The following is a 23841-nucleotide window of genomic DNA, read 5'->3' on the forward strand; positions in this document are numbered from 1 at the left end:
CCTTATGCTTGTGTATACCCTTTAAATCTTCTGACATTTGAATCAGATGATTGTATTAATTCAAAAATAATAAAAATTTAAAATAATTGTTAGCTATGACCACAATTTATTCTAACTTCTGTCCAATTTGCTCTTTCAGGAAAGTGTGCTGTGTTGTCATTCAAGGACTTCCTTTCCTGCAGGCCAACTGAAATTCCAGAAAATGACGTTCTGCTTTGTGAGAGCCGCTACAACGAGAGTGACAAACAGATGAAGAAATTCAAGGGACTGAAGAGGTTTTCACTCTCTGCTAAAGTGGTAGATGATGAGATTTATTACTTCAGGTAAAGCTTGAAAAAGCTAAGGAAAAAGAACACTTCAGCTCTTAATAGTAAAGCTGATATCAAAATAGTGTAGTACAGGATGCTTTTGTTTTTTCCTTAGGTCTTAAACTAGAGCAGTATACATTTTAAATTAAAAAATTAATTCAGTTAAAGAGTAAAGGAACGCTTCATACTCTGCTGAGATGTGGTAACTGCTGTAGCGGTGCCCCTGGGTTAGACTCCAGTAATTGTAATGTGGAGGCAGAAATTCTTGTTTCTGGTTCATAGCCTATCAAGAGATTGCGCAGTTCCACAGATTACAAAGTCTTTTCACTATGTATAGGCAACTAGATCCCAACTTTGGACCTGGTACTTTTGTAGATATTCAGCAGAATCCTTTAAAAACAAGCATCTGTAAATAGATGTGACTTTATAAATACACGTTGAAATTCCTTGCTGACTTAGAATATACATTTCAGGTTACAGGAAATCATTTATATTAAGGCAGAACACTGCTTTCTGACCAACCCTGGAGTAGTGTTAGGTGACTTTTTTTTTTTTTTAATGTCACTTCTTTTAGAAAACCAATCGTTCCTCAGAAGGAGCCCTCACCTTTGTTGGAAAAGAAGATCCAGTTACTAGAAGCTAAATTTGCTGAGTTAGAAGGTGGAGATGAAGATATCGAAGAGATGGGAGAAGAAGATAGTGAGGTCATTGAGCCTCCTTCTCTACCTCAACTTCAGACTCCCCTGGCCAGTGAGCTGGATCTCATGCCCTACACACCCCCACAGGTGAAGGTGACAAGTTCCTGTTACTTGTCTTATTCCCAGCTCTGGTTTGCAGCAGACTCAAACCAAAGTAAGGAGATATCCATCCTCTACATATGTGACTTTTGCAGGAAGGAACATTGTTTTCCTTTCTTAATGCCATTAATTACTTAAAATTTAATATATCTTTTTACATTTCATACATAGCTCTTTTTAATGGAAAGTTTAGATAGAAAGCTCTCCCTGTCTTATGTTGAAGAAAAGCAGTGATAAGAGGCATCATCCTGTTCCCTGGCTTTTATTGCCCCTGTCTTTTTAATCTCTCTTTCTTTAAGACCTCATCTTTTGATTGAAGTGATTCCTGTTGGTATTTTTTTCTCATTCAGAATTTTCTCAGGACTTAATTGTGAGGTCGCCATTACAGATTGCAGTCATGGAATTCAGAGAACTTCTGTTTATTTCTTACATAGTAAGAGGCAAGGAAGAGCTGTGTTTTAACCAAAGCAATAGCCATCTATAAACTGAATGTATCTATAAAGCAGTAGCTATTGAATTACGTGTTCCTGGCTTCCAGAAACTTTGAGCAGTTAACCAAAGGCAATGTTCTGATGCACTATAAGATCTTTCTGTCTTACAGTCTACCCCCAAGTCTGCCAAAGGCAATGCAAAGAAAGAAGGCTCCAAACGGAAAATCAACATGAGTGGCTACATCCTGTTCAGCAGTGAGATGAGAGCTGTGATTAAGGCTCAGCACCCAGACTATTCCTTTGGGGAGCTCAGCCGACTGGTGGGAACAGAATGGAGAAATCTTGAGACTGCCAAGAAGGCAGAATATGAAGGTAAATAGAGACTAGACAGAACTGTCTCAGCTTTCTAAGCAAGGGGTATTTTCAGGAATGCACGTGCATAAGCAGGTTTTACTCTCTTATTCTTACCACTTGCATATGAACTTTGTGTTGGGAACTGTCTCAAATGGCTCCCATCCAGCAGTTTAAATGCCAACCTTGTCCTGACTTAGCAGGCGCTGCCCCTGACTTGGCCTCTGATCTTGGTGTGGGGTGTTTTGTTTTGTTTTTTCCCAAAAAAAGTTTCTCAAGCCAATATTTTGCTATTAAAAATTGCATGATTTTCTTCTTTCATTGAGTCCTGTAAGTACCCACGTGTTGAACTGGGCAATGACTATACAAGGATGTTAAATATAATTTTGTTTAAAATTCATCTGAAAAGGGACTTTCAAAATCAGTGATCTTCTATTATGGCTCTTGATAAGCCAAATGTTTAAACTTCAGGCTGAAGCTTGGCTGAAGCGCTTGGTTTCCTAGGCCAGTCCTGGCCTGTGCTATGTCTGCATTCATAACTACTGGGAAGGCACTTGAGGTCTCTGATAAAGCTCAACTGCCTTCGTTTTCCTTTTATTCTATAATTAAATCATTTGGGCCATGAGCTATATTATTCAAGGATTTGGTGGTTCTTAGCTATTGGGGACAAATACTTGAGAGAAATTGTGTTGTTGTTGCTGTTTTTATTTTTTATTTTTAGTATCAGGCATGGCTTTAGTAAAGAAATGAGTAGTAAACATTAGATTAAGCTGGACTATTACCCTTGGAGCTGTATTTTTTCCATTTGGAATTAAATGGTTTATTTTGCCGGTCTAGAGATGTCTCTCAATGGTTGACCACAGTGGTCTACCATTACTCTTCTTGGCCAATTCCAAATCCACTATTTTCCATGCAACGTAAAGAAATTAATTGTTAAAATTGATTATTATAAAACTATCTGACAAGGCTTCCCCAAGGATCTCCTGCAGAACCCTAATCCTGCAAGATGCTCAACCAAAAAAGTATTTGTGTCAAAACTAGTTTAGAAGCACTCCATTTTTTTTCTCTTGGAAACTTACAGTGCATATTTTCGTATTAAAGTCTTTAAGACCTACAGTAAAGAACCTATTTTTTTTCACCTGGCATTTTCTGAAACTTGACCAAGTATTCACTTAATACCTGTTAAGATCCTAAAGAACTAATATTTTGCAGAACATACTTTGAGAAACCCTAGTCAGTTCCATAAGAGCCTAGAACTTGGGAGATTTGATATTTCTGACCTTAGTGCCAGTTAAAACCAAATATATCATTCAGTTGGGATGTTATCATTCAGAGCAGTATTGGAAATGAAGCTCACATCAGTGTAAAGCCTAGTCCAGCACAAATGAAGCTGGTACTATATTACTGGTTATTTAGATTGTGAACAAGAAAGAGAAACGTGTCTGGAAATAATATAAAAGTAAAAACACTGGAGCAGGGCTAAAAAGAGGGAGAAATGATGGCTTCTCAGATATTCTCCCAAATTCAAACAGGACGCTGAAATTCAGTGAGAACCAAGTCAGAGTGAGTTAGTTAGTATATGACTGCAGCGGTGTCTGTCTGAGACACAAAAATCGGAGCTTTTAGTGTTCTGACCCATTGAACTCAAAACCAAAGTTTAGAGTTTGGCTGGCCTCATTTAGTAATTCTCTTTTCCAAGATAGCCTAAGTGGGGTCCTCCCAGAAAAAATCAACAGTAGTCAGTTCAATGTTCAATCCACAGGCCTGAATGATTGTATTTTCAAATCCATTTTTTGGCTCTCCCATTTTTTGTGTCATTTGTGTAATGAAAATACTAGAATTTAATATGGGGGTCTATATTATCATTGTTTTTTTCACTGCTAGCTCAAGGAAATAAGTTGGTGGTTTAAATGGCCTTTGTCCCTCATGCTCATTGTACAGAGGATCTGTAAACTGGGACAGTGTTAGTGAGTGATGACAGGTCTATGCAGGCAGCTGTGTCATAGCCGATTAAGATTTGACTTGTTTGACGTCCACATCCTCACACTACAGGAGGACTGGAGCTGTTGCTTCTTGATTCTCTTTAAAGCCGTGTGACCTTGAGCTATTTTCCCCTGCTTAAATCAGCCAGTGGTAGCCTTTTGAATTCCATGTTGGAGGGGTAATGTGTGGCAGTTGGAGTGTGATACCAGGAGTCAGGGCCACAGGTTGCTGTTTCTCTCTGTATCCTTGGACCAGTCACTACCTGTCTCCCAGCCCTAGTTTGCCCAGGTGAAGAGTGGGAAGGATTTCCTTTTTATGAATGGTGAAGCAAAATAAACCCTGTATTGTGGGAGCTTTGGGAATACACATTTCTAGAGTTCTCTAGTAAGGGACCAGTCTGCTAACTCCCAAAGAGACTGGGAATGTGATGGTTGGGGCTACTGGCTATGGAGATGTAGGCATAGTGGTTCAAAGGAATGAGGGGTGTAGCAAGGTGTGTTCCACAGCCCAGAACTGGCACAAGCAAATGCTCTTTTTGCGTTTCAGATGAAATAAGAGTGAATTCTGGAACTTTCACTGATTTAGGGTGATTTGTGGTCAGTATTGAACTGCTCAGCTTCAGGAAACCTGGTTCTGTCAGTATATTGTCCATTGCTTCATATGTGTATATATAATTCCCTGCTTCTGATGACTGTAGCCTGGAATATCATGACCTCTTTGCTTCATTAGAATGTAGAAATTAGCGTTTATTTTCTTTAAAACCTTGTGGAGGAGCTACTTTTCCCTTACAGAGTTAATTTTCTTCAGCTGCTAAACCCCATGACACTAATAACAAGAGTCCTCAAATCTTAATAAAATTGGGTGCAAGGAATCAGGAAAATATAGTAAGTAATAATTGTGCCAAAAATTATAATGGGCCATGGAATTGCTTCATGTTGAAATTATAAATAATTTGCAATGCTATTAATAATAGAATAATGGTAGCGCTTCTCATCTTCAGGGTGCCTTGTGAGATTAACCACGTTGGTTACGCTGGTGACGTGTTTAAATAAAACCTGTGCTTTCTGAATGTGTGTTGCAGTCTTAACATTCTTGAAATCTTTGCAGACCAGTTCTCAAGATGGGATAGGAAAGCTGGACTCTAGGTTACCAAGTGAAATCGGCCCGACTCCTCCTGTGTTGAGACTAGTCATCTACTGTTCCTTCCATTGAGACAGAACTGTTGCCTGTGTTTTTACTAGTCCTGTTGAATGCAATGGATGGTATTTTGAATTCCTGGGTTAAAAACAGAATTGAAAATCTGAAATGCCTTTACAGAGCGGGCAGCTAAAGTTGCTGAGCAGCAGGAGAGAGAGCGAGCAGCACAGCAACAGCAGCCGAGTGCTTCTCCCCGAGCAGGCACCCCTGTGGGGGCTCTCATGGGGGTGGTGCCACCACCAACACCAATGGGGATGCTCAATCAGCAGTTGACACCTGTTGCAGGTAAAAACAGGAGCTAAGACCATTTTTTTCCACTTTAAGAAATTCCTTCATTTTTTTTTTTCTCCAATGAGGAGTAGGCCACAGTCTCTAGGCTTTTCTCATGACAGATTCGAAGTTTGAAGTCATCCATGTTGTCCTTATATTGCCTTTCCCATATAGGCAATGCCTTCCCTCTGCCCCAGAAATGGGCCCTGGGCCCAACCCTGGGAATTGGTAGGGAGCAGCTAGCTCTTCCCTGGCTGTGGGCATGGTCTGGCACTCTTCTCCACCCCAGACTGCTCTTCATAGAGCATTATAGCAGAAAATATAAACAGACCCCGAATTCTCTTCTGGAGAGATTTCCAAGAGAAAACACAAAACTAGTCTTTAGGTGACGTTGATTTTCCCATCTCATTCCAGTATTCAGTTTGCCTTGTTCTGCTGCAGCCATCTTTAAAAGATTGACCATTTAAAAGGATTTTTGACAATGAATTATAAATCCTTTCTTGGTCACCAGTGTGCATGACTGCTAAGTAGAATACAAAGTCTTTATTCAATTCATTGTGCCCACTCTGTAATGCTTTTCTATTTAATTACATTAAACTGCATTTTCTGTTAGTATCCCAGTCACATATTTTTAAAAAAAAAAAGAAAATGAATGTGGTTTGCTTGTGTATGTTGTCTCTGGTTCTGATAGCCATACCAATTTGGCTATTCTCCAATTGGAATCCCTGTCTGACATGTCTCCAATGAGAAACCTGCAGACCACTTCTCGGGTCCCTCCTTTGTGATCTCTCTAAGCCTGGTGAGGTCCATAAAAGCACCCTGTGTTTCTTCTTAACCAAAAGCAGTCTGACCTCTTTTCACAGGGAGTCCAAGACAGTGTTGTTCAAAGCAGGCTCATTGGGATGCTGTTTTTGTTTTTGTTTTTGCTTTTTTTGTATTTGCTTTTTGAGGAAGAGTAGCATAAGGTAACTTTTCCATTGTCGCTCCTACCTTTCATGATGGCAAGTTCTCAAATGCACTATCGCTGAACTTAGCAGTTGCACTCGCCAAAGCACGTCTGAATCATTGCTTTTCAGTACTTTCAGTGTAACTGATGTTGATCTAACAAATCTCATAATTGCTTTCTCTATTCCATGGCCCATTTTGGTTAATGGGGTTCCAAAGGTTTTTAGAAATCAGGCCTTGAATATGGGGACTTTGAAAGTTAGAATTCCCTTGTTGACATGGTGTTTTGTTCTATTTCATGTATGATATTGTAGCACTGTGCCCTCGACTAATAAGCCCAGGGACACATTAACAAAATGAATTCAAACAGCTAAAAACATTAAAAAACAGCAGCTGCAGCATTTTAGCTCCCTGTTGGGGAATAACATCATAGAGCTCTGATGGGTAAGGAGGATGGGGCCCTCTTCTAGAAAGCCCCTGCTCCGTTATTAAGCATGTGCTGCCCAGACCTCTGGGCCATGGGAGTGAAGGGCAAGCATTCTCTACAATAACCAGTCTTTGGCCTACCGTGGGTACTTTGTAGCTAAGAGGGTGATTTTTCCTGGGTTTACAGGTTGCCTAGGGCCTACGTCTTACTAGCCTTGTTGCTGTCTGAGACCAGCTTTGCTTACAAGCATTGAAGCTCATTTGAACACATGTGACTGGGATAATAAATGCCAAAGTACAGTTTAATGAAGACAAGTGTCATGTCTTTCAGTTCTTAATGAATTCTTCAACCACAGCCCATGAAGGGTGCGTTCAGATGGGCTTTTGTAATTGAAAGCAAAGCCTCCTAACATTCTTAAATTCCCACCTACTTGTCCCTAAACGCTGTATCTGGTGGTGTGGTTAAAAGGCAGTTTGGCAACATTGGATCTCCTCATGTTTAAGATAATGGTGTCTGTTCAAAAGTAGTTTTTATTCTCTGAACTCTTATTTTTTTAATGAAATTCATAATCCTATTTCGTGTTTAGAGGTATTAACTGTTTAAGATTTTTTTTCATTGCTTTGTGTAATTGTAAGTTTTTCAGTCAGCTTAGATTTGACTAATGAAGCAAGCTGAATCAATCTCAGAATTACTAGTAATTTTATAGTTTTAAAAGACTAATTTTTTATAAATAAATAAATACCTCTTAAATATCCTTTAGGGAAAGTCAAAGAGTAAACTTCATAGATTCTGGAGTTTTCCACTATTTCCCAGAGTCCCTCTACAGAGAGTATTTTATAAAAATGAAGTCTGGCACCAGTCCCTCAGTCCTCCCTCTGTGCAAGGGGTTTGACCAAAGGTGATTGCGTTTTGAGGAGAAGCCTTATGTTTTGTTCATTGTGATCATTTCAAATCCTAGAAAAGTCAAGTTGTTTTTCTTGCTTAAAAAAATGTCGTGTGGCTTCAAAGGTCTTTTGATAGGTGAGTCTTTGGTATTTTGAAATTATTTTCTTCCTTTTACTCTTTTTGCCAAAAATATTTGTTTCTTGAAACTCTTCCCTAGCTAGCAGAAAATATTTTGTCATGTGAAGATGCACTTTGAAAATAAAGGAGTAAAAGACTCTGTTCACAGAATTTTTGTACCTCATTTAAAATGCTCCCTGTTAACTGAAGGTTTATGTGAGGACATTTGTGAGTGTGGAGACAGTGATGACAATTGGCATTTTCTCATGTCAGCAGAGCCTGATTCTCCAGCCGTTCCTCTTAAGGTCTGCGTACAGGCTACTGAGTGACCTGGGCTAAGGTTGTCTTGGGAGGGGCTAGGTTTTATCTTTATTTTAACTTGTTTGGAGATCTAAAGATGAAACATCATACATTGTGATGTCTCTTAGCAGTTCCCCAGCTCAAGCTCAAGCATGATCCACTCTTACCAGCAGTGGTAGGGCTACTAGAAGGGAAGAGGAGTAGATGTTTAAGTCTTGAAAATGTCTTGCCGTCCTCCCCCAAGCTGGAGAACCATGCTTTGTGATCCAGCTGTGTGCTTCATTTCCCTCCATTCCAATTTCCCCTCATGTGTACCCATGATAGTCATGAGTGTGGGCAGAGTGGAATGATGGGGTTTAGAATCGCAGTTGCAGAACTGGTCACTGAACAGCTTGCAGTAATCGTGACCTTGGGAAGGTTGTTACTGGAACTCCTCTTTGTTTTTAACTGAAAACATGCAGCATTTTTATCCCATGGAAAATAACTACAAATAATAATTACTAAGTACTAATTCATCCAGAAATGTTGAATTTCATATATATAACTTTTTATTTTGTTCGTTATTGCAACAAAATAATTGCACTAATTGCCGTTAGTTATATCATGCAGTACTAAGGGTGCTTTTATTCATTGGTAATGCATGTGGGTGGTTTGTTATTACTTAGCTCATGTTGCATGTTAATGATGCATGTCTGAAATTTGTTGTGTCCTTCAAGGCATGATGGGTGGCTATCCGCCAGGCCTTCCACCTTTGCAGGGCCCAGTTGATGGCCTTGTTAGCATGGGCAGCATGCAGCCACTTCACCCTGGGGGGCCTCCACCCCACCATCTTCCGCCAGGTGTGCCCGGCCTCCCGGGCATCCCACCGCCGGGTAAGAACTTCATCCTCATTCACTCATTAATCTCATGTTCGTATTCTCCTTTTCCTCCCTCAGTCAGTTGTTCCAGGAGGCACCTGCTGCCCATTGTGGGCAGGCCTTCCCTTACTGAGAATCCCAGGGATGTCAGCAGTAGGGCCTGTCCTATGTGTTGAGCAGGTGACTCAGCCCCTGTGCCCTTGGGCACCTGGCTGCCTAGCAGCAGCACAGGATACGTGGCAGAGACCAGATCCAGCAGACTAAGGAACAGGAGGCATACTCTAAAATCACGTAATTTGACATGTACTCAGAAAGCCAAACACAGCCTAAAAAGTCATGCCCTCTTTATCAATGAATGAAGTTCCCAAATTGTGAGTTGAAGGTCATATGTAAAAGCACTGTTTGCTCCTGAGTGCATTTCTTCCTCTGGTTCAATTCTTATCTCACAGGGTCTTCTAAATTGAGTCTCTGCTCCATCTCCTGCTTCCCAAAAAGCACTTCTAAAGGGATTGCAGAATCACTAATGTAGAACTCTTTAGAATTCTTCAGTCCTTTTAGAAACAAAAAGGAGAGAGGGAACGAATCTTCACTGAACTAATTTTCCATATCTGAGTCCCCTAGGAGCACGACATAACATTTTAAAGTACAGCATAGTCCACTGTACTAACTGTAGGCACTGGTTTGTCGACAGCAGCTCAGAAGTTTTTTCATACAGAAACAGAAATGGAGTCCAGACACTTTACTTTATAATTACTTTATAATTAAATAAATATAATTATAAAGCTGTTACTTTATAATTAAAGTAACAGCTAGTGTTACTTTATAATTAATTAGCAAATTGAAAGATTATTATGAAAGGAAAATCAAAAGTTCCCATATTAACTGCCATCATATTCAAAAGAACTGACCATTAGCTATCATCTGGTTGGAGGGAATGTGACCTTAAGATGACTTGGAATTGCATTTGGTCCATTATCCAAAATATCAGCTGAAGGCCCATCCCCGATGATGAAATCTAGAAACGTTAATTTGCTTACACCAGTATTCGACCTGCTGATCTGTGAGTTATACAGAGTTCCAGATGATGCTTCAGAGGATATACCCAGCAGTGTGCAGGGTGAGCAAACATGGTGGCTTGGCCTAGAGCTTCCAGCCACACTTTTTGTGTGTATTGCTAGAGAATGGCCGTAACTCCATGAAAGTATTTGATCCAGATGTACCCAGAGGAGGAAATGTTTGTGGGAGTGCGTGCTTCATTATGGAAATGGTGGCCTGTGTGTGAGTTGCCGTTGCATCAGGAGTCAGTCATTAAAGGGGTGTGCCCATGTGGCAGATAGAATTGGCCTTAATTCTGTGCCCTCTCACCTTGGCAGAGGTATCTAACTGAGTCAGTCAGACCAGGTTGGAGCTGACTTCCAGGTACATGTGGTACTCAGTGGAGCCACATCCAAGGCCAGTACCCTCAAGATAGCAGATACCTTTTGGTAGGTGTTGGGGCATAGCTGTCTCCCTTTCCCCCTTCTTCAGATTTTAAATTGCATTTGAAGGAAACATAGCACACCTGATTATAGTCATGGGGACAGGGAAGAACCCCTCTTATTACCTACACATGCACATGTCTGATCAGGCCTTGAGGAGAGGAGAATCAGTGAACTCTGGTGATTCAGCCCACATTCTCACCTGCTGCCCCCTGGCATGGCATTTGTAAACAGAGGAAGCACAGAGGGGGTTGCTGATTTGGTTGTGCTGCTCCACAAAGATGCAGGTAGCTCAGGGATGCCCACTGTGTGGAATCTAAGGCCGGTGAGTGTCCTCGGTGGGGTGGGGGGCGGGGTGTCAGTAGTTAGTAATATGTCGCTGGAGCAACAACCTTTTTATTCATTCACAAATAATCATTAGGATCCTACTGTGGTGATCCAGGTGTCCTTCTGGGTACTTGGAATATAAAATCCCTACTTTGTAAACAGAAAGCTTATTCTTACTGATAATTGTCTCTCTTAACAAATGTCTAATACTTCCTGGGAGTAGCATTTAGCATTCTGAATGTTAGGATAGTGGGCTGGTTCTGCCTGGTCAAAATACTAACATTTTGAATCCAGAGGAACTATAGAATATGAAATTGGCTCCTCTTGGTCCTTTTATGCAGCCAGCAGGATTTGTTTTAAGATTTAAACCACAACTCACCAGGATTTTGGTGGTAGTTTGTTAGTTTTTAGTAAACTAGGTCCCTTGCCTGTTTCTGTGTTTTATGAGAATAGTAAGTGAACAGTCCTGAGATGATTAAAATAACCCCAGACACCAAATATAGGACATCTGATTATTATCAGCTAGCACCTGTGACACAGAAATTGTTTGTGAGGAGTCACCAAGGAAAGGTTACAAAATTATTATCAGACACACAGTACAAATACAGAAAGACCATGAAATCTTTTTCTTTTCCTTTGTCATTTTCCATTTGAAGTGACAGCAACAAGGCCGCTCTGCTTCCAAATGATATGTTTTCAAAGTGATGCTCTATCAGCTGGAAGAGTCCTTTCTGCCAACCTTAGTGACTCCAGTCAGAACCAGAGGTGCTGGTGGCCTGTGAGGGAGCAGCAAGGATGTGCCTCCAGCCTCCGCAAAGCCCATTTAACTGTGCACTTGCGTAACCTCTTCCCTGGTGTCCTAGCACCCTGCACACTGCTGAGCCTGATTGCAATGCCATTACTGCTGAAATTAAACACAAGATTCAGTTACAGGAAGATGTTGTCAGAAGAAAAACATCTTGAAAATAGAGGTGTATTCTGAGTATAGAGTACCTGGGGAAATATTAGAATTTTATGCAGGGTTCAAATCATTTCTAAGCCACGAATAATAAATACACATCTGACAAGTGTACTAACATTGTAAAGTACCTAGAAAACGAAAGAATATGAATTTTCTGTTTGAATGCTACCTCCTGTTTTGGGTACTCAGGGTTCCTACCCACAAAGATTCAAGAGCAGAGAGCCATAGTCTTGCATTATGAATGACGTCGTTTCTTATCAGACATGTCAGCCCAGAGCCTCTAATCGTGCCACTACCTTCTGCATTACAGGCGTGATGAATCAAGGAGTAGCCCCTCTGGTAGGAACTCCAGCACCAGGCGGAAGTCCATATGGGCAGCAGGTGAGCCTCCCAGTGGGTTTTCTAGGACTTGGCAGAATTCACGTTCTCTTCTGTCTCAGAACACATGCCGAGTGTTGTTTTCCCTCACTGTGTGGTCTGTGCTGTTTCAGGTAGGAGTTTTGGGGCCTCCAGGACAGCAGGCCCCACCTCCATATCCTGGCCCACATCCAGCTGGCCCCCCTGTCATACAGCAGCCGACAACACCCATGTTTGTGGCTCCCCCACCGAAGACCCAACGGCTTCTCCATTCAGAGGCCTACCTGAAATACATTGAAGGACTCAGTGCCGAGTCCAACAGCATTAGCAAGTGGGACCAGACTCTGGCAGGTAAGGAGACTCTTTCTCAGTAAAGTCCTCTCGCTATTGGCATACTCGTGTTATATCATACGGTAACTATCCACTTTTCTTCAACAAGTGAAATAAATGGTATATTTAATAGAAGGGTTTGGAGCTTCTTTGTATATTGACATCACACTTTGATTTTTTTTATTCTTTTTTTTGCTGAATTTCAGTGCTTGGTTTTGTCATAAACATCACTGTCATCTTTTTAAGTAAATTATGCATTTTTTCAATAATTTTTTAGGCATTTGGGCATTAGCATAGATGCATTTGGATAAATTAAAAATTATTTCACCTCAGTTTTATTTTTTGTAAAGAAAAAATATCAGAAAATATATTTCTATTAACCTATCAAGTTATTCATTTAGTTTAGCAGACTTAATGTATTTTCAGTACATACAAAATAACTTGCCTAGTTTCTGGAAAGAAATTTGGAAGTTTCTATTTATTCTTCATTTCTAAACCAAATTTGGTAATTTTATTTCTTTTAAGAGTAGTAGTTTTCCCTTTCTTCACATTTACCTTGTTAGGAATTTTTGTTAACACTAAAGTAATTACTAAATCAGGAGTGCCTACAACAAAATATTAAGGATCTGATCTTTTAGGTGTTTGTGCAACTCTTGTGTTCCCATTCTAGTAGAGAATTACATTATATTGTGTATCTTTTTTGTGAAGTCATTCTTATAAATTAGATAATTTCTAAAATACAAAGTATAAAATGAGACATTCTTGGCTAGGTAGTCTCATATCTAAGTGAAGTCGTTTTCTAAAAACCAGGAGGCTTAATAAAGTGATATAAGAAATTTTCTCAGAAATATTCTGCAGTTAAAAATCATAATATTTAATAAATAATGTTTCATGTTTTAATCTCTCAGGCCTTAGAACAGAGGGGAAATTGGTTACCTTAAAATTCCTATTTATAGTTCTGTCTGAACTTTAATTTTCAGCTCGAAGACGCGATGTCCATTTGTCAAAAGAACAGGAAAGCCGCCTACCCTCTCACTGGCTGAAAAGTAAAGGGGCCCACACCACCATGGCAGATGCCCTCTGGCGCCTTCGGGATTTGATGCTCCGAGACACCCTCAACATTCGCCAAGCATACAATCTAGAAAACCTTTAATCACATCAGTTACGTTTCTTTTATAGAAGCCTAAAGAGTTTTGTGGAATAGTAGCCATTTTAGTTGCTGGGGGTGGGGGGAGGCACAAAGGATGATAATTTTTATTGCATTTTACTGTACATCACAAGGCCATTTTTATATAAGGACACTTTTAATAAGCTATTTCAATTTGTTTTTGTTATATTAAGTTGACTATCAAATACACAAAGATCTTTTTGCATATGTCTCCTTCGTTTAAAACCAGTTTCATAATTGGTTATATATGTAGACTTGGAGTTTTATCTTTTTGTTGCCATGGAACTGAAACCATCAAAGGTTTTGTCTTGGCTTGGGGTTTTGTTTTTTTGGAGGTGTTTTTGTTTTTAATAAAAGAACAATGAAACATACACACTCTCTCACACACACACACACACACACACACACACACACACACACACGAGTTTACAGATTAGTTTAAGTTGATAATGAAATGTGAAGTTGGTTCTAGTTTACATCTTAGGGGAGTGTACTTGTGTCTGTTTCATGTGCCTGAATATATTAAGCCACTTTCACAAGAACTGTTTCTTACAGGTGAAGTGAAAGGTTGTTATTTAGGTTATACGTGTTTGGCAGACATGGCACATTTGCTCTATTAACTCAGAGGCTCGCTGCAGAAATCTGAAGTCAGTGCTGTGTGTCTTTCTGCAGCTAGCGTATCTCCCAGACACCTGGAAGGAGAGAGCACTTTTTCTTGTGCTGAGTTACACATCTGTGGTGTCAGTTATTTTTGCAGAATATGTACACAACCCCGACTTATATTTAGTCGTGGCAGGTAAGTTTAAGGGTACTTTTGACCTATTTATAATGAATTCACAATTTATGCCTATACATGTTAGATGATTTAAAATTTTATATCTCTTACATTGAAATTCATCTTGAAGAAAGCATTGAGGTGTGCATGGAGGTGATTTATCTTTAAACATAACACCTAACCTAACACAGGGAGGGGAGTGCATAACCAGATATGAGCTGCATCAGAAGCATAATTGTAAAAATGGCGTTTACTTGCGTATGCAAATAGGTTTTAGTATTCTGTTTCCTCATCAGACGTGGTATTTCTTCTAAGTTTCAGTGATGTAATTCACCAGAAATGTAAGACTTTCTAAAATATTTTTAAAATTTAGCTTGTGCTTTTGAATTTCAGGAGAAAGGAATCATAATTTAAGAAAATGCTCCCAAAAAAGACCATCACAGATCCCAAACACTTGGCTTTGATGGCCGTCTCTTTTATATGACCCCAGAATAAACATTGGAGATAGTGTGTGGTGCGCAGGCAGGTAGAAAGCATCAAACATGGAGCAGTATTTCGCTGGGCGTTTTGGAAACCTGCTTTGAAGTAACAGCATGGTTGCCTGTAACCATGGTTGTGGTGGACCTGCCACTGCTGTTTGTAAGTGGAAAGACTGACTTTCAGAGTATTCTTTTTTCTTTTAATCTGGTATGAATTAATACCTGGATATTTAATTACTATTCTTACTAAAATCATGGGGACAAAAGGGTATAGAATGGAAAAAAAGTCTCTTGTATCTAGATACTGTAAATACAGGAGGCCCTTGTAACTTAATTGCCTATAGTCAACCACTGGATCTGTTTGCATCAAGTATTTTAAATAATTCTGAATTTTAAAAAAATGTATTGCAGTAGTATGTCAGTACCTTCTTGTTAAATTGAATCAGATAAAGAAATCTTCAGTTCCTGATTATTTGGGCCATTGAATCATCATGGACTGTATAATACAATCAGATTATTTTATTTCTAGACATCCTTGATTTACACCAAAGAACCTGAAATTTAATTTTGGTTAAGTTATTTATTTATTTCATGCACCATTTTATTTCCCTCTTTAAGGTCTGGATGAGACTTCTTGGGAAGCCTCTAAAAACTCTTCACTATGGGCTGCGTGAGGCATTAGAAGCCAGAGCACTCCTCCTCCGGGCTCCTTCCCAGTGTCTGGAGGTGCTGTAGGAACCATAGAGCCAGCCGGGGCTTCTCTAAGGCAGTGCAGAGCCGGGCCAGGGGGCCACTGGGCAGGCCCTAATTAAGTTTTTAAAAAATATATATATTTATTTTAGAATCATGTCTCTCTGTATATTAACTTAGAAAATATCAATTAATATTTAGGGTTTAAGACTTGAGGTCAGCCTTCTTCTAAAAAAGAAACAACAAAAAAATTCCTGACTTAAGAAAGTACAAGTTAACTATACATCCTTTTTTCATGAGTTTTAGGAACTGTAGTGATATGGCTTAGAAAGTATTATGGCCTAAACATTTTCAAAATGTAAGTTCATGTGGAAAAGAATTTTGTTTGTGTGGGGAAAAAAATCAATAGGTTTAAAATAGTATGTCAGCCAACTGATTTAAAAGGCCTTGAATTGCTTTGTCTTTTGAACCCACCCTTCTCTTCCTGTGAGGAAGAATTGAAAGGGGACACTTTGTGTAAAATCTCCAAATTGGTGGTGACTTGAGCTTGAACATTTTCAGACCTGATTAAAACTTGGTTTATTCTAATTTCTGTATCAAGAGGTTTAAGTGGTAACTAGTCTTATAACATGTATGTATCATTGTTTGTTCATCTAAAGCTTTTTAATCCAAATAAAAATGGAGTTTGCAAAGTGATTTAGATTAACTAGGTTTGGTTGTTCTGTTAAAGCTTGTGTCAGATGTTTCAAGCGGGTTTAATTCCTGCAAGCATTGATTTTATGCTGACAGAGATACAGCTGCCAGTTCAGGGGAAGAGAGCACCTCAGGTGGAGGCAAAAGTCAGTGTCCAGACACTGGTTCAGGGCTCAGGCTGCATTAACAGAGACCGAATGTAGTCACACTGCATCCGGACATGCCCCACTCACGCCTCTCAGGCTGCAGGCAAAGAATTCCTAACATGTCCTCAGCATGGGCAGAAATGCAGATTGAAGTTAAAATTGGAGAGTTACTGATGGCGGAAGGTAAGGAAAGCATGTGCTAGATCATAAAGCAATGTAACCCATTTCAAAGTCAGCTGTCTGACCAGAAGAGACAAGTGGCCCAGGTATGTCTTTAATGTGCTCCTAAGTTCTTAAAACACGACCACACTTAACAGAAAGTGTTGGTAAAGTCAACCATTTGCCTCTAGCATCAGTGCAAATCCCTGGGGGTCTGTTGTCCTAAGAGTTGAGGGCTGTACTACTGTCTATGTTCATGAACCTATTTTGAATGATCATTGATTGCTGTGTAAACATTAGAGCTGAACGCCATGAGCAAATACTGCTAAGTATTACTCTGTTTAGTTCCTTTTTGGTTTGGAAATATGCTAGGTCAGGTGAATGATAGTTCAGAACTGAATAGACTAATTCCATCCCCAAAATAGATGTATTCATGTGTGGATTGCACATAAATATGGGAAGAAATTCCAAATTTAATACACGTGTGAAGACTAAAAACTGATATTGCTATACTAGGAGAACAATTGCTTTAGAAAACACCATGGTCCAAGTGTATTGTTTCTTAAAAAGAAGTAACTCAGTGTGGAAAATCAAGCTTACGAAAAAGAGGAACTAATGCAATTAAGTTGTAACATCAGAGATCTGGGCAGAACTTCCAAAATAGGACTGTTAGATGAACATTATTATGTGCCTAATTTAGGTACTTTCCCTATCAGTTCCGATGAAAGTGAAGCTCCAAAGCCCAGATTCTTTTCCCACCACTACAGTAGAGGTAGATTTCTAGCAGTACATAAATACTAATGAGCTTTTTGTTATTCTCATACTGTGGTTTATGAAATTTGGGTTATTAAATGTTTGCCTTATAGTTGACACCAGGGGGACTGCAGTTCTGTAATCAGCATTTAAGAGCATTGCTCTTTAAATTATTCAAGTTCCCTTAATTAGTTCCACTGTCTCAATAGTAGAAAGGTTAAATTTTTTTTTTTTTGAGGCAAGGTTAAAAAGCTTGCACCTTGGTTAACAAAGATTAGTTCTTAATCCTGTAGCATCCAAGCTAGTATAGGCTTTTCAATTACAGTTGCTTTGCTAGTTTCCTTGCTTTGAAGTTAGACATTGTCCTGTCATCTTCAGAGGTTTGTTGTCCTTCAGTAAATCATCACTCTAGTATATATATTTAAAAAGACGAAAACTGCAGGGAAGGTTAACACAAATTTCAGGCAAGTGATTCTGGGATGGAGGCAGGAGGGTGGGCCTGGGAAGGAACCCACAGCAGACACAGAAGTTAACTGATGGTTTTATTGGCATTTACAACTATTCTTTGTAAAGGGTGTGTGTTACATAATTCTCTATGTATCAATATTACTGAAGCTTCTAAAACTGGGAGTGGGGGAACATGGAATAAAGCCAAATAATTGAATCATACCACAATTTTAACTTCTTACGCATCAGCCTAATCACTAAAATGCCCATGAAGTTCAGTTCACCAGGAATTCTTTAGGTGATGCAAGGTGTACATGAGAACCACTTTCCTCTCCCTGGTGCTGCTGGTCTTCACATTGAAGCCATCTGGGCAGTGACTGAGTTTGCTGTAGGTAGTGCTTTAATGAGATACAAGTAATCAGTGACTATACTGAGTTGGTTCTAACGTAATTGGACCACAATAACCAAAAAAAATCCTAGAAAAATTTAGGAAGTATTTGTGACAGAGCTCATTAACTTAAAGATACCCTGTAGCCTTAAGCATTTGCTTCTTTATTCATGAAAAATAGAAACTATTTTGAAACTTAGTCTTCTTTAATATGTAGATATTTTCTTGTTTGAAAAGATGTTGTGTGTGGTTATCCAAGCATGGGAAGGTGCCTTTGCTTTTTCTACCAGCTAACCCAAACTTATTCTGGGTCAAATTGCAAAATCTCTACCAACAGACTGAGCCTCTGGTTTGGCTGAAGTCTGGCTGCTTTACATTGTGAAGGTTCACTTTCTTCGGGAAGGAGCACATCTGTATCTTTAGCAGCTGGATGAAAGCAGCATCCTCATCACAGAAGGATGTGAATGAAGCCTTTCGCCCCCAAGTCCTGATGGATGTCCAGCCCTTATGTTCGTGGATCTGGGCGAAGGAAGGGGTTGTTTCTGTTCACAGGAACACTTAATGTGAGTACTATGCTGTCAGTCAGGAATTCCTATTACCCTAGCAAAGTGGCTGGTTGCCGAAATATAACTGCTTAATTATCCAGGTTACAATGATCTTGTCTGTTTCATACAAAAATTTTACTTAGGTCTTATTTGTATGTCTATGATTAAATCTGAATTCTGCAAAACAGTAAGGTTACCATTTGTTGCCTAAAACAACAAAGGCCTTCACAAACAATTCAGACTACACTGAAAAGCATCCTGATTGATCCTTGAATTGTTTATGAAATATTTCATGGACTAGATTCAATGGGTAGATGTGTTTTAGGAAGGTATAATTTTCCCACACATGCTGTACCACAGTGACTTGGGAAGTATTCAAACAGAGACAGGAAAACTATAAAAATTCTTTGTAGAGGCAGTTCTGTGTAAGAACAAGAGATCTGAAAAGTACATTTTTAAAGGAGTTGAAACCAGTAGTAAAATTTCATATTCACTTTATTGACTGCTGAGATTCAGTCTCTGGTGCATCTTCCAGCCTCCTCTGATACTGTCTTTCTGAGGCTTTTCTACGGTAGACATCGTCTGTATCAAACAAAAATTTTACTTAGATTTTTAAGAAACAGAAATTCAAAATACCCAGATTTTGAATTTAAAATACCCTGAGTAATTTAACTAGTAGTCTAGGTCTGTCACCTACTTCTGATTCTCAACGTTCATGTTTAACTCAATGCCAAAATAAACTCAATTTAAAACAAAACGAGTTAAATGAGGACTATGTTCATGGACTTCCGGACTTCAATAGCAGGGTAAGAGTTTGTGTCTTCAGAGACAGGAACCTGTACTAGCACACCTCTTAGCAGTGTTTGAAGACCTCCCTCACTTTCTCATCCTCCACAATTTCTATTCTCTCTGAAATCAACCTCAACTGAAACCTGGGCCCTCAAAGGCACTTCCTGACCTGCGGCTCTGTGCTGCTCCCTCTCCCTCTCCACCACCCCTCTCCCACACCACGGAACTCAGGGTGGGGAGGGGAGGTCAGTTTCCTCTTCCCAGCTGCTGCTCTTCCAGACTACTGGTTCACCATCCTCTTCCTTTGGGGCTTATGCCATTTGCCACCATCTCCACACTGGCACCTGCTCTCCACCATTCACCTTCAATCACTGAAAACAGCCTCTAGCTCAGGCTCCTTGACCCTGTTCTGTGCCATCTTCCCAGGCAACACCACCCCCCACGGGGATGAAGTGCCAGCCTCCACCACCCATTGGCAGTGTTCCTCTGAAGTAATACATTCATCTGCTCTGACCACAAGCTCTACTACTTTTCTAGCCCTTCTGTCCCTGGACCTTTACCAACTTCTTCCCCAGGCCCTTGGCCCCTGAATACCCACTCAGCCCCCTCTTATTCTCTCTTCCTGACCAAACCAGCTGAAATTCTGTCTCGTACCAATATCAACTTCTTGACATACTTTCAAAACCTCAACTTCTCCATGCCTCCATGCCTCATTGCTTGCTTTGCACTATGGGGTCAAATGATGCATCTGACTGGGTCCACTGTGATCCTGACAATCCTGTGTCCTCAACCATGACCCTGACCCTTCTTCAGCCACTCCAAATGACTGTGAACTCTTATTTCAGAGCAGTCATCAGTAAAGAACTCTTCCAGCTAACTTCCAAGGGCTACTCCTACTCTGCCCTGATCCCATCCTCTCCCACCTTACCTTCTCAAGGGCCAAGCTATCTCCGCATCCCTCCACCCTCTTTCCAGATAAGATTTGCATGCCTTCAAGTCTCTCCTGGGGGAGACAGCTTACTTCCCAGTCCCATATCAAACTTGCTGAACCTCCTGTCTTCTGTGATACCAAACCCTCCTGGTTTCCCTCCTTGCTTCTCTGGCCATTCTCAGTCATCCTTAAAATGTTAGGGTTTAACTCGGACTTGCGTCACAATCTCTTGTGAAGGACCCACAAACCCAGATCTGCGGCTCCGACCTGCCCCTGAGCTTCAGATCTGCGTAACCATGCCCACCTCGGCGTGTCCAAAATGGAGCCCAGGATTGTCTGTGTTGTTCCCCTGCCCCCCCGTCCCACCAGAAGCTTCCACTCCTCATCTCCTGAGTCCACTCAGTCACCCAGCCCTGTCAAGACTACCTCTGGGGTGTCTCAATTCCAGCCACTTCCTGGCATCCTTCTGTCCCCACCGTAGCCCAGGCCACCTCCCAAAGCTGACAACCACACAGCCTGAGTGTTCCCGCCGACGTCCTGTCCACCAGCAGCCACTGTGTCAATCCGCAGCCACTTAAAACCCTTCAGTCCGTTGGGGGGTCCGTTCTTGGTTCTCAGCCCCTTTCTGGCCCCTTTCTGCCCGCTTCATCCCTCTCTGCTCAGCTGCTTCAGTCCCGCAAACGGCATCTTCACTGCGAGGCCTCCATGTCTCCTCTTACCACGAGCACGAGGCGCTTGCAACTCCACAAACAGCTGTCCCGCTCGTCTGGCTGACACCTACTCAGTTTCCGGGTCCTGCCTGGCGCGGCAAGTCCTCCTGACGCCCCCCCTGCACGGTGCGGTCCCGCCCTACGTGCCCCTCCCGGCACTGATCACCCCACGGTCTGGGATCTGTGTCTCCCGTCAGAGCCCTTCTGGGCTGGGGGGCCCTCCGCCGTGCTCCGTGTGTCCTGCCAGCACTCATTAAATATCTACGGACGGGTGACCACAAGGACTGCATCTCCTTAGCAAGCACTAAGGTGACAGCTTTTCTTCCAGTGGGGGTTGGCAGTTCGCCCGGGACACTGTTTCTGGAGACGGCAGACAGGGTCCAGGCGTTAGGGGGTCCTCCCGGGGCTGGGGCTCGGCAAGGCGGCGCCCAGCACCCTCCTCACAACGCCGGCCGGCCCCCACGACCGCCTGCGAAGCGCGGTGATCAGCTACGCCGGCAGCCCGCTCCCCGCAGGGCCCGGCCCGTTAACTAGTCCCCGGGAAGCGTCGGGACGCCAGCCCCCCCGCGGGCTGCGAGCGGGTCTGTCACTCGGGCCGAATCAACGGCCCCGCTCGCGTGAGAGGACGGCGTCCCGAGCGGGGCCCCGTGCCCCCTCAGCAGGCAGGCGGTCTCCAGGCTGACGCCCGAGCGCCTGCGGCCCCACCCACAGGGACGGGGAAGAGCCGCTCAGCGCCCGGGGCCGGGGCGCGCCGCAGCCCAGGCGTACCCCCCAAGGAAACAGGCCCCAGGCCGCCTCCTGCACTCCTGAAGCGAAACGGGCTGCTGCGTCCCCACTTACAGAAGGTCTCCTGGCCCACGCGTACTTTAATCATGATCCACTCCATGGTTCCTCCCAGAACAAAAAAGAAGGGCAGAAACCGGTAGACGCCGAGTCGCTGCTTCCCGGGCACCCGCTGCAGAACCCGCCTCACCTGGGCCCTGGAAAACATGCCCCGCCGAAGTCGTGAAGAGGGGTACGGCGGAACCAGGAGCGACGGGGGCTGCACCAGCCTCCGGACGGAAGCGCAGAGAAACCGAGCCCGTCCCGCGTGTCCTTGCCCACTCCGGAAGCCTGGTCGTCGGGCAATCCACCCCGCCCCCTCCTGCGCCACCGCGGGATCCTGAGGAACCCACGGCCGAGCGCCGATCGTAGAGCCTGGGAGGCTCCACCAATCAGAGCACGGTGGGGTGCGGTGATTCGCCAATAGACTGCAGCAGAATGCGCGTGCTCCGTGAGGCCGAGGCCGGCCTGAGGGAGCTGGCGCAGGCGCTTCAGCTCTGGAGGCGGGCCGGCTGAGGGGGCGGAGCTTCACACGTGGCGTCGTCCCGGCAAGGTTCCCCCCGCCTCCCCTGTGCAGCTACGGTGGAGCTAGGAGTTGGCGGCCCGTACCCCCTACTCTGCCACCGCCATCTTTTTTTTTTACATTCCTTATAGAAGCGTTGACCCTTTCTGATGGACTAAACGTGTACTGCACCATAATCTAAAATGCAGTTACACAACCCCTTGCATTTGTTTCGGGGTCGTGATTGGTGACTGGACTTCTAAAAATAACAATTTCATAGGCCCTGTTGAAAGCTGAACTTTAAAAAAACAAAAAAGAAAGCTAAACTTTATCACAACAAAAGTCTAGATAAGCATCTGTAACAAACAACCCTAAAATTAATAAAAACTATCCTGTATGGGGCACTTACCGTTATACAGGGCCTTGTAGGTATTTTTATACATTATCTCACAATAATCACAGAAGAGCAGAATGGTTCAAGAGCACGGGCTTTGTCAAACCACATCCCTGCTCCAAACATACTCCCTTTGTTGGTCTGTGCTTCCATTCCCTACACAAAATGGGGACCTTCCTCTGATGCTGTTAGGATTTAGAGAAAATATAAATAAAGCCTTTAACAATGCCTGGGGCATATTTACCGATCAATTAACATTAGCCATAATATGATGATTAATTGAGCCCTAGCTCTTTACACGTATTCTGTAGCCTTCTGAATCTCACCTCTATTTTCATGATCTTTTATAGATGGAGAACTGGGAAGTTACGAAATTAAGCCATATAGAAGTAGAGCTCTGACTCCAGAGACTTCACTCTCACTGAGTTGCTGTGCTTGCTGAAGATATATCTGTTAAGGGGCTGTCATCTCATTACCTAAAGTTAGATAAACTGGGGAGTATCTTAGATAAACTATTAGATAAACTATTAGACAATCCAAGAAAATCAAATGAAAACTAAGAACCAATAAGAGAGTTTGGTGATGTGAACACAAAATCTACAAAAATAGGCTGGAAAAGAGTGCTCAAGCAGGGCCCACGGGAAAGTGGTAGAATCTGCGCCTGAGCAGCCAGGCCCCAGCTACTACCTGGGTAACCTGCCTTCTGGGGCCAACCCCACCCAACCACGTACACACACCCGCTTAGCTAACTAGCACTGCTATTTCTCTTGGGGGGGGGGATGTACCACAGAGCACCCATCTCCCGCCAACTCCCAGACAAGGCTTCCGTGTGGCCAGTTCCCCAGCAACCACCTACCCGTGTTTCCCTGAAAATAAGACCTAACAGGAAAACAAGCCCTAGCAAGATTTTTCAGGATGACATCCTCTGAACATAAGCCCTAATGCATCTTTTAGAGCAAAAATTAGTATAAGACGGGTCTTATTTTCAGGGAAACTCATATTTCAGGGTAGCTCATTGGGGTCCTCGGGAGGGCACAGCCACTCACCCACGGTCCCACCCTTGGGCCTCCATCCTGAACCAGCACCTGAACCAGGGTCTGGCACACTATAGCTCTTAAGCCAAGGTACA

The 23841-nt window shown here is 42.3% G+C and overlaps 2 protein-coding genes across 25 annotated transcripts in view; one reads left to right on the forward strand and one right to left on the reverse strand.

Annotated features, from left to right (window-relative positions):
- The window catches only part of PBRM1 (polybromo 1), a 95082-nt gene extending 78953 nt beyond the window's left edge, over positions 1-16129 (forward strand). For 8 of the 22 annotated variants that reach the window (XM_081073364.1, XM_081073365.1, XM_081073345.1 and 5 more), the window contains 8 exons: positions 140-323; positions 883-1093; positions 1707-1908; positions 5188-5352; positions 8728-8883; positions 11945-12015; positions 12126-12342; positions 13302-16129. In XM_081073364.1, coding sequence (XP_080929490.1) covers positions 140-323; positions 883-1093; positions 1707-1908; positions 5188-5352; positions 8728-8883; positions 11945-12015; positions 12126-12342; positions 13302-13474 — 1379 coding nt within the window. In that variant the 3' untranslated portion in view covers positions 13475-16129. The remainder of the gene's footprint in view (positions 1-139; positions 324-882; positions 1094-1706; positions 1909-5187; positions 5353-8727; positions 8884-11944; positions 12016-12125; positions 12343-13301) is intronic. The other 14 variants (XM_081073359.1, XM_081073353.1, XM_081073355.1 and 11 more) reach the window with 3 other exon arrangements.
- On the reverse strand, positions 16087-22171 carry UQCC5 (ubiquinol-cytochrome c reductase complex assembly factor 5). Of its 3 annotated transcripts, none has more exons than XM_081073383.1 (3): positions 21835-22150; positions 19059-19146; positions 16087-18538 (listed from the first exon to the last, which is right to left on the reverse strand). In XM_081073383.1, exons 1-3 carry the CDS (start codon positions 21983-21985, stop codon positions 18439-18441), a joined length of 339 nt encoding a protein of 112 aa, XP_080929509.1. In that variant the 5' UTR covers positions 21986-22150; the 3' UTR covers positions 16087-18438. The 3 variants fall into 3 exon arrangements, with proteins under 3 accessions (XP_080929509.1, XP_080929510.1, XP_080929508.1); XM_081073384.1 differs by having other exon boundaries at positions 17716-18561; positions 21835-22171; XM_081073382.1 differs by having other exon boundaries at positions 17776-18029; positions 21835-22119.
- Positions 22172-23841: the final 1670 nt, after the last annotated feature.

The sequence above is a fragment of the Rhinolophus hipposideros genome, assembly GCF_964194185.1.
Source record: "Rhinolophus hipposideros genome assembly, chromosome: 14".
Classification (NCBI taxonomy): domain Eukaryota; kingdom Metazoa; phylum Chordata; class Mammalia; order Chiroptera; family Rhinolophidae; genus Rhinolophus; species Rhinolophus hipposideros.

Excerpts from the sequence above, each read along its gene's own strand:
- UQCC5 (XM_081073382.1), bottom strand. The coding sequence starts at position 21,985 with ATGTTTTCCAGGGCCCAGGTGAGGCGGGTTCTGCAGCGGGTGCCCGGG. Across the intron at positions 19,147-21,834 it reads CGTGGGCCAGGAGACCTTCT|ACGATGTCTACCGTAGAAAA; the intron begins GTAAGTGGGGAC and ends TGTTTGATACAG. Across the intron at positions 18,030-19,058 it reads GAATCTCAGCAGTCAATAAA|CACTACCTACAGCAAACTCA; the intron begins GTGAATATGAAA and ends ATCTCATTAAAG.